At 53.8% G+C, this 15,229-nt stretch overlaps 1 protein-coding gene across 1 annotated transcript in view; it reads left to right on the top strand.

Moving 5' to 3' along the window:
* Positions 1 to 15,229, top strand: part of CDH4 (cadherin 4) — a 479,881-nt gene that overhangs the window by 437,441 nt on the left and 27,211 nt on the right. Inside the window, exon 7 of the mRNA XM_061436991.1 lies at positions 5,846 to 6,018. Coding sequence (XP_061292975.1) covers positions 5,846 to 6,018 — 173 coding nt within the window. The remainder of the gene's footprint in view (positions 1 to 5,845; positions 6,019 to 15,229) is intronic.

The following is a 15,229-nucleotide window of genomic DNA, read 5'->3' as shown; positions in this document are numbered from 1 at the left end:
GCACTTGTGCAACAGAAGACACACTGAGCCCGCATCCACCTTCCCTGACAGTATGTGGAAATAAAGACTGGCAGATGGGAACCAGCAGAGGCTGTGTGTTCAGAGCACGGGGTGGGGTCGGGGCGGGGTGGGGTGGGTGGGCGTCAACAGCCACCATCACAGGCAGACTAGAAGGCGTGGAGAGGGGCTTGGGCATGCCCCAGTGAGGGCTGGGGGACTGGCAGTAGGGGCCCAGCGTGGGGCATCCTATGTGGTTGACTAGGGGTGCATTTTGACTTTTCTGGCAGATTTGGGTTTTGTTTTTATTTGGCTGCATCAGACCTTAATTGCGGCGCACGGACTCTAGAGCACGGGCTCAGTACTTGTGGCACACGAGCTTAGTTGCCCTGCAGCATGTGGGATCTTGGCTCCTGTGTTCCCTGCATTCCAAGGAGATTCTCACCCACTGGACCACCAGGCAAGTTCCTGGCTGATTTGTTTTTAATCTGCCTCTGATGACTCAGTTACCAGAATCTCCCCTGGTCTGGTCCTGGTCAGTTCTTTCACTGTTTTCAGACAGGTTTTGTCTTCCTGTGTGCCTGGTTCATCATGGGCAGAGCCCTGCGTGTGAACAGTTGCCGTGGTGACTTGAGGCTGTGTGAGACGGTACCTGTCTCTGTGGAGGATGTGCTTTTGCTCCTGCTGGGGACACTGGTAACCTAAGTCACCTTAACTAGAGCTGTGCTCCTGTGAGGCCATCTCTTCCCCATTCACCCTCACCCCTGGAAGTGCACTGCCCTTCCAGATCAGCCCAAAGACTCAAGCGTTTTCCAGGTGCTCCCTGACACACACCCACGGCAAGCCCTAAACTCAGTGTTTTCACCCCATTCCCATCAGTCTGCTGAAAGACTCATGGAGCTCTTTGGCTGTCAGAAGCCAATTTGGAATCAGCAAACATCTAGAGAGGAAAGACAGCCCCGGGTCTGGGCTCCCCTTTCCAGCCAGCACCCCCCAAGTCTGTGCCGCTGCTGTCTCTCTGCCCTGAATGAGATGCTCTTATTGCATGTGAGGTCCAGCTTCTCTTGTTTTCCTCGAGAGGAAGATTGGTTTAAGATAAACATTGTCCACCATTTGTTAAAATAGGACTTCCTGGATTTCTTTTAAATACTGAATGCCTCTAGGGAAATTCTACTGATAATTAAATTCATTAAAATTGGGTTTACACACAATTCTTTGCGAATAGCCATTGCATGAAGCTAGGTGGGTGTGTTTGATGGACTTTCTTCCAATGGCTTTCAAAACACAGAAGTTCTGTATGTTTCCCCTAGAAGACACTCGATAAAGACGTGTGGAATGAAGCAATGAACATCCTAGTGGGTGCGCAGCATCTTGGTCTGACTGCAGCCAATTCCCTCTGAAATCCAGCAAATGAGTTCATGTCCTCCCTGCCACCCTTGGCGTCCCCCCCACTTCCGGCTGCGTGAAGCCTGTTCTCTGCATGTCTTTTGTTTTGTTTAATGATATATTTTTTTAAGATTTATTTACTTTTTTTATTTTTTGACTGTGGTGGGTCTTCAGAGTTGTACACCAGCTTTCTCTCGTTGTGGCGAGCGGGGGCTACTCATCATTGTGGCGCCCAGGCTTCTGAGGTGGTGGCTTCCCTTGTTGCCGAGCACAGGCTCTAGGCACACAGGCTTCAGCAGTTGGAATGTGTGGGCTCAGTAGTTGTGGCTCTCAGGCTTAGTTGCCCTCAGTCATGTGGGATCTTCCTGGACCAGGGATTGAACCGGTGTCCCCAGCCCTGCATTGCAAGGTGGATTCCTAGCCACTGGCCCACTAGGGAAGCCCTCTGTGTGTCTTGAAGACATACCTTTGACCCACTCTCCTGATGAAAACATCTCCCTGTGATCTTAGAACAAAGTCCAAAATCCTTGCCGTGAGCCCAGCCTACCTCCAGCCCCATCACATGCCCCCACCTCTCTCTTCTTCAAACATCCAGAGCTCTTCTCTGCCCCAGGGCCTTTGTCCCCACTTCCTGGAGTCCTGCCCCCTCTTCCCTACCCCACGGGACCTCATCTCTCAGGCCTGCCCTGCTTCCTCTGTAGTTCCCTCCCACCTGGTTACTCTGCATATTCACACAAGCATTCTTACCCACTCCAAAGCCCTTACCCCAGCTGCCGAGTATCTGTCTCTCCTGTGTGTTCTGTCCCTCTTCACTGGCCTGTTAGGGGTGGGACCACGGCCATATGGTTGTTCTCTACACACGGAGCACAGAGCCTGGTGTCTGCACACAGCAAGTGCTCAGTCAGTAACTGAGGGGCAAGTGAAGTGAAGTCAAAGTCACTCAGTCATGTCTGACCCTTTGCGACCCCATGGGCTATAGCCTGCCAGGCTCTCTGTCCATGGAATTCTCCAGGCAAGAGTACTGGAGTGGGTAGCTGTTTTCTTCTCCAAGGGATCTTCCCGACCCAGGGAACAAACCAGGGTCTCCTGAATTGCAGGCAGATTCTTTATGAGCTGAGCCACCAGGGTAACCCAAGAATACTGGAGTGGGTAGCCATTCCCTTCTCCAGGGGGTCTTCCCAACCCAGGGATTGAACCAAGCTCCCCTACATTGCAGGCGGATTCTTTACCAACTAAGCTACCAGGAAATTGAGAGCTAAGCATCCCCATACACTGGAATATTATTCAGCCATAAAGAGGAATGAACCCTGAAATCATTAGCCTCAGAAAAAGATACCAGATGCAAAGGCCACGTGGTATATGATTTCACTGATAAGCCATGCTCAGAAGAGGCCGATCCATAGAAACAGAAAGTGGATGTGTGTTTCCAGGGCCTGGGAAGGAGGATGTGGGAAATTCTTAGTGGACACAGATTTCTTTGGGGGGATGACAGGATGCTCTGGAATTAAGATACTTTCTACTGACAATGCACAACAACTGAATATGCCAGAATACACTGACTTGTGCACTCTAAAAGGGTGAATTTTCTGATGCATGGATTCAGTTCAGTTCAGTCATTCAGTTGTGTCTGACTCTTTGCAACCCCATGAATCGCAGCACGCCAGGCCTCCCTGTCCATCACCAACTCCCGGAGTTCACTCAGACTCACGTCCATCGAGTTGGAGATGCCATCCAGCCATCTCATCCTGTCGTCCCTTTCTCCTCCTGCCCCCAATCCCTCCCAGCATCAGAGTCTTTTCCAATGAGTCAACTCTTCGCATGAGGTGGCCAAAGTACTGGAGTTTCATCTTCAGCATCACTCCTTCCAATGAACACCCAGGACTGATCTCCTTCAGAATGGACTGGTTGGATCTCCTTGCAGTCCAAGGGACTCTCAAGAGTCTTCTCCAACACCACAGTTCAAAAGCATCAATTCTTCGGCGCTCAGCCTTCTTCACAGTCCAACTCTCACATCCATACATGACCACTGGAAAAACCATAGCCTTGACTAGATGGACCTTTGTTGGCAAAGTAATGTCTCTGCTTTTCAATATGCTGTCTAGGTTCATCATAACTTTCCTTCCAAGGAGTAAGCGTCTTTTAATTTCATGGCTGCAGTCACCATCTGCAGTGATTTTGGTGCCCAGAAAAATAAAGTCTGACACTGTTTCCACTGTTTCCCCATCTATTTCCCATGAAGTGATGGGACCAGATGCCATGATTTAGTTTTCTCAATGTTGAGCTTTAAGCCAACTTTTTCACTCTCCTCTTTCACTTTCATCAAGAGGCTTTCATGTTGATTAAAAGAAAAAAACTATAAATCTGAGGATTATATGAGCGGACAGCAAGGGCTGCAGGCCTGGAGCTCCGTTCCTCCTGCAGCGTCGAGCCCCACCCAGCGAGGATGTCTTGTCTTTCAGTCATGAAAAGGCGGGTCCTGAGCCCATTCGTCTCCGGTTGGAGGATGAGGATAGAAAACCTGAGCCCTGTAAAACAGATTTCCGCCTTCCTCTTGCTGTATGCCGCCTTTTCTGTTCCCATAAAATGCATCTGCCTTGAGAAACTTTTTTTCAGTTAAAGTCGACAGCAAAGCTGACTCTGTGTCAGGCCCTCCCTGCACAGGGGGTAGGAGAGGCTGGACAGGCACGCAAGAGGACCTGCCGGGCACACACCTCGTGCAGTGAGAGACTCTGGGAGCATGCAGGAGAGACCCCTGCCTCGACCATGGAAGTGTCTCCACCACTGTCTGCCCAGCTCCTCGTGCAGCACCAACCCAGAGCAAATTCTTAGCATGTGTCTGATGAATGAAGCCCCCTGCCCATTACCACCCTGGATCCCAACAGGCCTGGAGGCCCCCCAGCCCCAAGCCAAGTTCAGCCTCAGCATAAGCCAGCACCTTTAAAAAGGACCCAGTGGAGGATGGTGCCCACACTCCCTCACCCCTGTAGGCCCTCGACAGCACACTGCTCCAACCAGGGAACAAGGAGCCGAACCAAGAACATGCAGATGAGGACAAAGGCAGCATGCCCCAGGCCCCAGGGGCAGGTGCAGGGCTGGGAGCCCATGCCAGTCAGAACTCCAGGTTGCAAGCAACAAAGGTAGTATAGGATTAGTTCAGTCGTGTCTGACTCTTTGTGACCCCATGGACTGTAGTCCACCAGGCTCCTCTGTCCATGGGATTCTCCAGGGAGGAATACTGGAGTGGGTTGCCATTCCCTTCTACAGGGGATCTTCCTGAACCGGGGATCAAACCCGGGTCTCCTGCATTGCAGGCAGATTCTTTACCATCTGAACGACCAGGGAAGCCTAGAATAGCATAAGACAAGAAGGGGAATATGTTCTAATATTAGTTCAGGTGTACAAAGCATCTGTAAGGGACCTTCCCCTCAATTTTGCTGTGAACCTAAAAGTGCTTAATAAAGAAAAGTCTTCATTTTTTTCTGTATACAGATAAGAGCTTCAGGGGCAGCTTGACCCAGGGGCTGCCCAGTGAGAGGTGGTCACTTGAGCCTGCCGTGGCTTTGTTTCCTCTGAGATGGCCCTGTCCTTCAGTTTCTATCTCTGAGGACAAAAAGTGACCACAGCCTCCAGCCTCACACGCTGGCCCAGCCAAGTCCAGGGGCAGGGATGGCACACTGAATTCCTAGAAACTCCAAAAAGCATATGCCCTTGCTCCCAAGCTCTGACTGGTCAGCCCACTGCTGATCACGGTGGCCAGGGGTGGAGGGCAGGCTGATCTAGCCAGAGCCTCCCAGTGGGGAAGGGCAGACACCAACAGGAATGCCACACCCCGCTCTCAGGAGGCAGGGGACTCTCCTGGGGTGTCCTCTGCAGACCTCGACCCTGGCGCCTGGTGGGGAACGGGCGCTGAGCTGGGGGAGGGTGTAGGTACTCACCACCTCTGGGCTCGCACACCCCGAATTTACTCCACCTGCCTCTGCATCCATGTGCACAGCATCCCCTCTGTGGGGTCTCTTCTCACTTAGCACCCTTGAGTGCCTATCAGGCACCTTCAGGATACAGCCCTGTTTCTTTACTATGTGCTGAGTCCCCACATTCTGGCTAGAGCCTTGGGCTGTGTGGCTCAGGAGGGAATGTGTTGAGTTTTGAGCCGGAATTGCAGGCTGCGCTAACCCTGGGTGGCTCCCTCTCCTGACGAAGTCAGAGCAGTGACATCAGAGCAGACTTGAGCTTGGGAAGAAGGCCCCACCCCCGTGGTTCTGCAGGGGGATATGGGGGTGGAGGGAAGGACAGACACATTCCCGAGGGCCTGGCAGCAGTCCAGCCCAGGGGTGAAGGATGACACATACCACATCCAGCCTCCAGGAAGATATGACTGCGGGAGACATCTGCTGGGGTGTGTACGAGGGGCAGTGGCGGGCGTGGCAGGCGAGTCCCACATGAGCTGCCGTCTCTGTTGCAGGCACCTACGTGATGACAGTCACAGCCAACGACGCGGATGACGCCACCACAGCCAACGGGATGGTGCGCTACCGGATCGTGACCCAGACCCCGCAGAGCCCCTCCCAGAACATGTTCACCATCAACAGTGAGACGGGCGACATTGTGACAGTGGCTGCTGGCCTGGACCGAGAGGTGAGGTGGGCGCCGTGGGGCTGGGGCACAACCTCCCCACTGCAGTCTGTGTGGGAGAGGTTGACCCAGAGGGAAGTCACCGTGGGCCTGGGCGGAATGGTGATGCCCGCTGCTGCTCCCACCAGAGGAATGGAGGAGGGGGGATCATGTGTATATGCAGTGGATGACATGTTTATGGTGTGGATCGTGTGTTTATATGATGTGGGTCACATTTATATAAAGTGGATCACGTTTATATGATTGGATCACATGTTTATATGAAGTAGATTGTGTGTATTTTGTGGATCGTGTGTATTATGTGGATCGTGTGTTTACATGATGTGGATCATGTGTTGATATGAAGTGGATTGTGTGTATATACAGTGGACCATGTGTATATTCGGTGGATCACATGTGTAAGTAGTCGGTTTTGCATATACATATAGTGGATTGCATGTGAATATGGAGATCATGTTATGCACAGTGGATCGTGTGTTTATATGCAGTAGATCACGTGTGTGTAGTGGATTGCACATGTACAGAGTAGATCATGTGTATATGCAGTGGACTGCATGTATAGGCAGTGGACTGTGTCCACAAGGTGCCGTGAATGGATGAGGTAGAGCTAACTGTGAAGAAGTCGGAGGCTTCTCAGAAGAGGTGGCCTTGCTCTGAGCCTTGGAGGTTGATATAATCAGTTCTATTTCCTCCCCTTTGGGAATAAAGACCCACTTTTTCTGAACACTGCACACCAGCTGTCTAACTGGTTCTGAGCAATCACAGATTCCCACCCCACAGACTCCTCCTTTCGATCAGAAACTTTCACTGAGCACCGGCTTTGTTCTGGAAACCACCAAGGGTACCAGAGAGTAGTGGGCAGGGCGAGTGGTGACTGCTCGTGTGGGGCTGACTCCGCAGGAGGGAGGAGCGGGTGAGGGGGACAATCCCCGCAAGATAAGAGAGTCCAGGTAGTGGCATGGCTTAAAGGAAATGGCATCGTGTGGAGGGGGGGATGTCCAGGGAGGCCCTGTCCTGGTCTCAGGAAGGGTGCGTGTGACTGTCCCAGGGCTGTCCTGACAAAGGAAGTGTGTCCTCTCACAATGCTGGAGACCATGAGCCCAAGATCCTGGCAACCTTGGGCTCCAGCCCAGAGAGCAGAGGGTCCCACCCACCTCCCCCAGGGCACAGGTCCACTCCCCACCCAGCACAGCCTCGCTGGCCTCCACCACCTCTAAAGAGCCGCTGCTCATTGCTAGATGAGCCTGGACTTCAGGTGAAGGAAGCAGAGGCGGGAGCAGGTGGTACCAGCCCTTGGCCCCGATCGCCCAGCCTGCTGAGCCATCACCTGCCCTGTTTGAGATAATGAGCAGCCTGCCGCACAGTCCTGCAGGGAGCCTGGCTGCAGTTCCAGGCTTGGAGGAGAGAAGAGGTGTTTCTGGGGCCTCTGTCCCAAGGAGAGAGGGCAGCACTCAGGGGACCTTCTGCAGAGCAGGGAGATCCCAGCTGGGAAAGCTCAGGGAAGCTGCTGGTTCCGAAGGCACGGAGCGGCTCTGAACACCATGCCCCTGCTTTCCCCTGTGAGTGGCCTGCGGGCTGTCCCTGGTTTGCCTTTACCTACGAATAACCGGGCAGGTGTGGAGTGGGACAGACAGAGGACGGGTGGTCAGCCAGAAGCAGGAGGAGGTGTGGGCATGTCTGCTACTCGTGCAAGCGTGTGCTGAGCTCATGCATGGCAGAGCCTGTTCCAGACAGTGGGGCACCCTGGGGACCCCAGCATGGGCCAAGCACTGTGTGCACTGTCACATCTTAGTCCTTGAAACTGCCCTGGGGGGACTCCTGGAGCAGCGTTTCTTTCCAGATGAGAAAGACGAGGCTGCAGGGCTCTTAGTTGCCCAGGGCTATAGGGTCTCAGAGCTCAGGAGGGGCTCGGCCCCCATACCACAAACTGTCCATTGTTGTCTGAAGTTCACATTTAACTGAGCAGGCTCTGTTTTTGTTTGCTCTGGCAACCGACCCTGAAGCAGCCGCCCCCTCTGGGCCCAGGTCGGGGCAAGGGTACCTCTTGCAGAGTTCAGTGTGTGTACCCCCTCCCACATACCCCCTCCTTGGGATCCGCAGCACCTGGCTGGCTGCCCAGCACGCGATGGACCAGCCGGTGTTCTGGGACCAGCCTGGCTTCGAGTTCTCAGTGACCCAACCAAATGGGAAGAAACAGCCTGGGTGGTGCCCGGCCCCATGTCCTCTGGCCTCTGATCGGCTCAGTCCCACCCCTGAGGCCAGGCCTCTCCTTTGGGACTGCTCCTGGGTCAGTCATAGGCACCTCACTGGCTGCCCCCCCAAAATCTCCTCCCCACCTCCACCCAGAGCAGGTGGTTGCTGAATCTTAAGCGGGTCAAGTGAAATAATTAAGCACAAGCTGCTGCACTAATCAGTGCATGCATGGACCAGCACTGTCCTGAGACAGCTGCTGGCCACTCCTCCCGCCACTGCGGGACGAGCCCTCAGGTGTGCGGGGGCAGCCTGGGAGGGCCCAGCCCAGGCAAGGGCAGCCCTGCAGACAGAGGGAGGGGGAGGGTGGGCCAGGACAAGGGCAGCAGGTAGCACCCCGAGGCCCCCGCACCTGAGCTCCTCGGCCCTGGTATCCCACGGCCTGGCCCCACCACCACCACCATGCAGGCTTCTGTCTCCACCCCTCCCCTCTCCTGCCACCGGACTCGTGGGCTTCTCCCATCTGGTTCTTCCCATGTTCTCACCAGATGTCACCTCCTCAGGGAAGCCCCCCAGACTGCTCTCCTCTCACTGAACCTACGGTTCCTACAGAGCCCAGTGTGGGGCAGATACTCTGTGGACTTTTCTTCTTTGCTGGGGGTCCCCTCCTGTGGGCCTGCATGGTCCATGTCATATGCATGAGCCTCTGTCTCAGCAACCCTGCACCCCACCGTCAGGGCAGTGTCCCCACAAGGAGACGTGACCCAAGGGGGTGGCCAGTGTCCCCAGCTCCAGTGAGGGACAGGGAGAGACTTGGTGAGGGGCCGAGAGAAGGCTCCATCCCCAGGGCCCAGGATAAGGACACAGTGTGGATGGACGGGTGAGCTGGAGGCTCGGTGGCCCAGAGGGAGGGACCACAGGCACCTGGGACCAGTGGGAGCTGGGGGCACAAGGGTGGTGGCCTGGGGCTTGGAGCCGCACAGGGGGTGGATCAGAGAATGTGCAAGGGTTGGGGGGCTCGCTCTGAGCCTCCCCCAGGGAGATGGTCATTCACATGGGCAGTGGGGAGAGGGAGGGAGCAAGGTGGTGTTCACTGGGCGCCTCCTGTGTACCATGCGCTCTCGATACTAACTGTACTAAGACAAGCCCCCTGGGGCAGCCAGTGCCCGCTTGCTGGGGGCGCCATCCGCTACACTCTCCGCCTTCTGTCCCGAGCCGCTCGCTGCGGGTGGGATGCCAGACTCCTCTGGCTGGCAGTGGCCGGTATGTCTCCATTTAGAAACAGACCTTGCAGGGCCTCGGCTGCACGTGTGGAGGGTGCACCCACGCTGGGTGGGAACTCAGCCTGCCGCGCCCTGCCGTGTGGTTTCCCAACACGATCTGTGGCTTAGGCGTACAAAGGACCACAGACACGGCCTTTCTGCTCTCTTTGAAGGATGCTGACCACCCCCAACCCCACTCCTGTGGACAGAGGTTTCCCCTTAGCGGGGAAACACTGCAGATACTTCTTTTAGAACTGGCTTCGTGTTTGCAGAGTAAGTCGTCTTTAGAAAGGAGGAAAATCCACAAGCGTAATTGCCACTGTGTCTAATTAGGCAGAGCTATGTAAATCGAGCATTTCTACATGATTAAAATGTCAGGAGAGCCGGGGTGACACAGGAGCGGCTGAGTGTCTCTTGCATCCCCATCATCAGAGGGGCCCCTCTCGCTAATCCTGCTCATCTGCCTCCCTCCTAATTAGAATATTTATGGCCTGATAAGCCAGGCAGGTGGTGCTCTGGAGGGAGGGTACTCACTGGGCTATGTGATCTGCCCACCCAGCTCCATCCTTGAACCGCTGACCATGGGTGGGTCACCGTCTTGAAACTTCTTTCTCCCAAAGGTGGGCCAAATTCACCATTATGGTTCATAGGACTTTTCAGAAAGCAACTCCAACACATTTCTATATTTTTCAAGCGTCTCCACCCCATGTGGCCATCAGATGAGATTTCACAGAGAGCCATGCGTGATAAAGATGGCTTATCCCCGGGCCAGTGACGATCGTGACCTCCACTAACTTTACAGATCCACTCATGGGACTCAGCTCAGGTGGAAAACATTCTTAGTGACAAGACCAGCATCCCCGCCTTGCTCACAAGAAGCGTCATGACAGGCCACGTGGGAAATTCCAAAAATTTGTTTTCCTGGAAAATGAGCTCTCTGTAAGACTATAGTAGGCATCAGGGGGAGTGGGGTCAGCGGTGGTCTTGGGCCAGGCAGAATTTGGTGTGTCATTTAGTCACTAAGTCGTGTCTGGCTCTTTGTGACCCCATGGACTGCAGTGTGCCAGGTTTCCCTGTCCTTCACTAACCTCAGAGTTTTCTCAAGCTCATGTTCATTAAGTCAGTGATGCCATCCAACCATCTCATCCTCTGTTGCCCGCTTCTCCTCCTGCCCTCAATCTTTCCCAGCATCAGGGTCTTTTCAAATGAGTCAGTTTTTTGCATCAGGTAGCAAAAGTATCGGAGTTTCAGTATCAGTCCTTCCAGTGAATATTCAGGGTTGATTTCCTTTAGGATTGACTGCTTGGATCTCCTTGCAGTCCAAGGGACTCTCAAGAGTCTTCTCCAGCATCACAATTTGAAAGCATCAGTTCTTCGGTGCTCAGCCTCCTTTATGGTTCAGCTCTCACATCTATACATAACTACTGAAAAATCCATAGCTTTGACCATACAGACCTTTGTTGGCAAAATAATGTCTCTGCTTTTTAATATGCTGTCTAGGTTGGTCATAGCTTTGCTTCCAAGGAGCAAACGTTTTTTAATTTCATGGCTGTAGTCACCATCCGCAGTGATTTTGGAGCCCAGGAAAATAAAATGTCACTGCTTCCACTTTTTCCCCTTCTATTTGCCATGAAGTGATGGAACTGGATGCCATGATCTTAGATCTAATCCCTTGAATCTATTTGTCACCTCCACTGTATAATCATAAGGGATTTGATTTAGGTCATATCTGAATGGACTCGTGGTTTTCCCTGTGTGTGTGTGTTAGTCACTCAGTCATGTCCAACTCTGTGACCCCATGGACTGTGGCCCACCAGGCTCCTGAGCCACAGTCAACTCCAGGTTTTGTTTTTGCTGACTATATAGAGGTTCTCCATCTTTAGCTGCAAAGAATATAATCAGTCTGTTTTCAGTATTGACCATTTGGTGATGTCCATGTGTAGAGTCACCTCTCCTGTTGGAAAAGGGTATTTGCTATGACCAGTGTGTTCTCTTGGCAAAACTGTTAACCTTTGCCCTGCTTCATTTTTTACTCCAAGGCCAAACTTGCCTGTTACTCCAGGTATCTCTTGACTTCCTACTTATGCATTCCAGTCCCCTGTGATGAAAGGATATCTTTTTTGGTGTTAGTTCTAGAAGGTCTTGTAGGTCTTCATAGAACTGGTCAACTTCAGCTTCTTCGGCATTAGTGGTTGGGGCATAGACTTGGATTACTGTGATGTTGAATGGTTTGCCTTAGAGTGAACAGAGATCATTCTGTCGTTTTTGAGACTGCACCCAAATACCGCATCTTGGACTCTTTTGTTGACTATCCTGCTAAGTCACTTCAGTCGTGTCCGACTCTGTGCAACCCCATAGACAGCAGCTCACCAGGCTCCCCCGTCCCTGGGATTCTCCAGGCAAGAACACTGGAGTGGGTTGCCCTTTCCTTCTCCAATGCATGAAAGTGAAAAGTGAAAGTGAAGTCGCTCAGTTGTGTCCGACCCTCAGTGACCCCGTGGACTGCAGCCTTCCAGGCTCCTCCGTCCATGGGATTTCCAGGCAAGAGTACTGGAGTGGGGTGTCAGTGCCTTCTCCGTTGTTGACTATGAGGGCTACTCTATTTCTTCTAAGGGATTCTTGCCTACAGTAGTAGATATAATGGTCATCTGAATACAATTCGCCCATTCCAGTCCATTTTAGTTCACTGATTCCTAAGAGGTTGATGTTCACTCTTACCATCTCCTGCATGACCACCTCCAATTTACCTTGATTCATGGATGTAACATTTCAGATTTCTATGCAATATTGTTCTTTACAGCATCAGACTTGATTTTCACCACCAGACACATCCACAGCTGAGCATTGTTTCTGCTTTGGCCCAACCACTTCATTCTTTCTGGAGCTATTAGGAATTGCCCTTCACTCTTCCCCAGTAGCATATTGGACACCTACCAGCCTGGGGGGCTTATCTTCCAATGTCGTGTCTTTTTGCCTTTTCACATGTTCATGGGGTTCTTGGGGCAAGAATACTGGAGTGGGTTGCCATTTCCCCCTCCAGTGGATCATGTTTTGTCAGAACTCTCCACTAAGATCCATCCATCTTGTGTAGCCCTGCACCATTGAGTCACCATAGCTGCATTCAGTCACACAAGTCCCTTTATCATGACAAGGCTGTGATCCATGACGGGGGTTCAATATATCCCACTGGCAATTCTTGAATCATTTTTGCCAAACACTGTTTTTAGGACACCGAATGTGGCTTTGTGGTCTCAGAGAAAAAAAAAATTGCCCATTGAATCCACTGACCCCCTCACATTGGGTCCTCACCCCTGAAGTCATTGCACCCCCAAAAAAACAGAAGAAGAAAAGTGATCCTAGGAGGGCCTCAGGGCTCCAGCTTGCCTCCAAGACTGGCCTCACCTGTGCCGTCCAAGAGTCTGCTGAGTCACAGGATGGTCCTGCAGACGTGGGGGTCTGGCAGTGAGCAGGGCAACCCCTCCAGGACCCACGGCCCATGCATCCGTCTTCACGGGGACCCTCGATACCACACTCCCGGCCACACTGGATCCAGCTGGTTCCCAGGGCTTTCCAGATGTCACATCCCTGCCGGCCTCCACTTAATGTTGTCACAGTGGGAAATCAGCCCCAGGGAAAGCAGATGACAGCACTTCCTTTAGAGAAAGATCAGAAATGCAAAATAAAAGCCAGGGTCTGTGCTGAGTTCCCTGATGGATTCTCTCCGTGCGGGACGGAGCACAGAGCAGCTGCCACAGAGCATGCCCGGGAGTGGCTCAGGTCCTCAGTCCCATACATACTTTCTGGGGCTTAGTTGCCCCGAGGCATGTGGAATCTTCCCACACCAGGCTTTGAACCTGTGTCTCCTACACTGGTAGGTGGATTCTTTACCACTGAGCCACCAGGGAAGCCCTGGATTCTCGCTCTTGACAGTGGCCTTTAGGAGAAGCAGCAGCAGACCTGGGGCCTAGAGTCTGGAGCCACCAGGAGGATGGACTGGGGTACCACCAGGAACAGGCCAGCTTCCCGTCCAGGTCAGGGTGGTGCCACCTGGCTGAAGCTGTGGGTGCGGAGTGGGTGCCCTGTGAGGCTGTTGAGCATGTGGTCAGCCTGCAGGCCCAGCGTGGGATGCGCGTGCCTGGGGTTCCCACAAGGCAGGAGTGGAGTGTTGGCACCTGGAAATGTCATTTGGGTCTGCGAAGCCCGCTGTGTTCATGTGGGTGGGTCGGCGGCATTTGGCACCTCTGCAGCGCTGTGCTCCCTCCCCACCCCCCGGACCACTGTCTACCTCAGGGCCTTTCTAGCCCTGAAGGATACCTGGGCGCCAGCAGTGACTCCCCACCCTCAGCCCCCCAGGCCCGGCCCCTCTAACCTGCCCTCCCAGTGAAGCAGCCTGCTTTGAGTGTTTCCTACAACCTGTGAGACTTTACAGGTCTGGCCGTTCTCACTGAGCATCTAGCATTCAAGGTTTGTCCACGATGTGGCTGGGGTCAGTGCTTCACCCCTTTTCACGGCTGAATTGTATTCTGCTGCAGACAGGCACATTTGCTCGTCCCATCGTCAACTGGTGGGCGTTCAGACCACTCCCCGTGACAGGCGCTGCTGTGATCACAGATCAGCCCCTGCTTGGACGCCTGTTCTCGTCCTCTTGGGCGTATGCCTAGACATGGACTTGTGGCCAAAAGGTGACTGTGTAAATCCCCAGGACCCACTGCCTATTTTCCATGGTGGCCACACTCTCCATCCCGTTTGGAACAAGTCTCAATGCGCTTGCCTGAACAGGTCATCAGCCTTGTGGCTCGCCCCACGCCCAGAGCCCACCTGGTGGGTCCCCAGTTGTGTTCTCAGGCCCTGAGGACACCCACGGGCTGAGCACATGAGAACCAGACACAGGCAGGCGGTTAGGCTGCACTGTCTCCAGGGACAGGCTGGCCCGGTCCCAGGAGCAGCGGGGCAGCAGGGTCCGAGCTGCGTGTCCTGGCAGCCCCAAGTGGAGAGGGCCAAGAGTGGAGAGTGCAGGAATCTTTGATGCTTTTCTGGGGCAGGCTGGCCAGCTGCATTATTGATGGATGTTCTGCAAAATTTAAATGCTGAGCTACGGGGAGGTGAGTGAAAACCCCAGAGACTCCCGCTTGCAGTTTTCTCCCCTCCTCCCGAACTTGAAAATGGTCAGATCACATTTTAATGAATTCACTGCAGCACTACTGCTGCCGGCTCTGGGGGCTCTGCACCTGGCAGGAGCAGGGGGACTGCTGGGCAGCTGCCAGGCTGACCAGCAGGGGCACCTACTCAGTATGCCTCCTGGTGGCCGCAGCTATCACCAACCATCCTTCAGCGGGTGGCCCACGCCCCCACCTCCCTCTGGCTCCGCTGGGGTGGGCATCATAGGGAGAGCAGAGGTGGAGGAGGAACGCTGGCCGTTGACTGGTCCAGAGCTGGGCCCAGGGTCCTCTCTGAGTCCCAGGGGGGCCCAGGAAGAGGGTTTCTGGAGTCCAGGATCCAGCCACCACATGGCTCACCAGTTCCGACCTGAGAACCCAGTTTGATCACCTGCAAAGTGGGGATGGTATTGCACCCTATTCCCCAGGACTGGCTGAAGGACGGGTGGGGATACTGCGTGTGGTCTGTGGATCCACCAGCAGGAGGCACTAGAACCACCCTGAAAATAGCCCCACGCAGTCCACCAACTCCAGGGCCCCTCCCTGGCCTCACGCAAATGGTGACAAGCATTCTAAGGCCACGAAGCAAGGCCCAAGGAAGGCTTT

This window comes from Bos javanicus, chromosome 13 (genome assembly GCF_032452875.1).
Source record: "Bos javanicus breed banteng chromosome 13, ARS-OSU_banteng_1.0, whole genome shotgun sequence".
In the NCBI taxonomy this organism is placed as follows: Eukaryota; Metazoa; Chordata; class Mammalia; order Artiodactyla; family Bovidae; genus Bos; species Bos javanicus.
The sequence above is the reverse complement of the archived record's forward strand: the minus strand, read 5'-3'. Positions and strand labels throughout refer to the sequence as shown.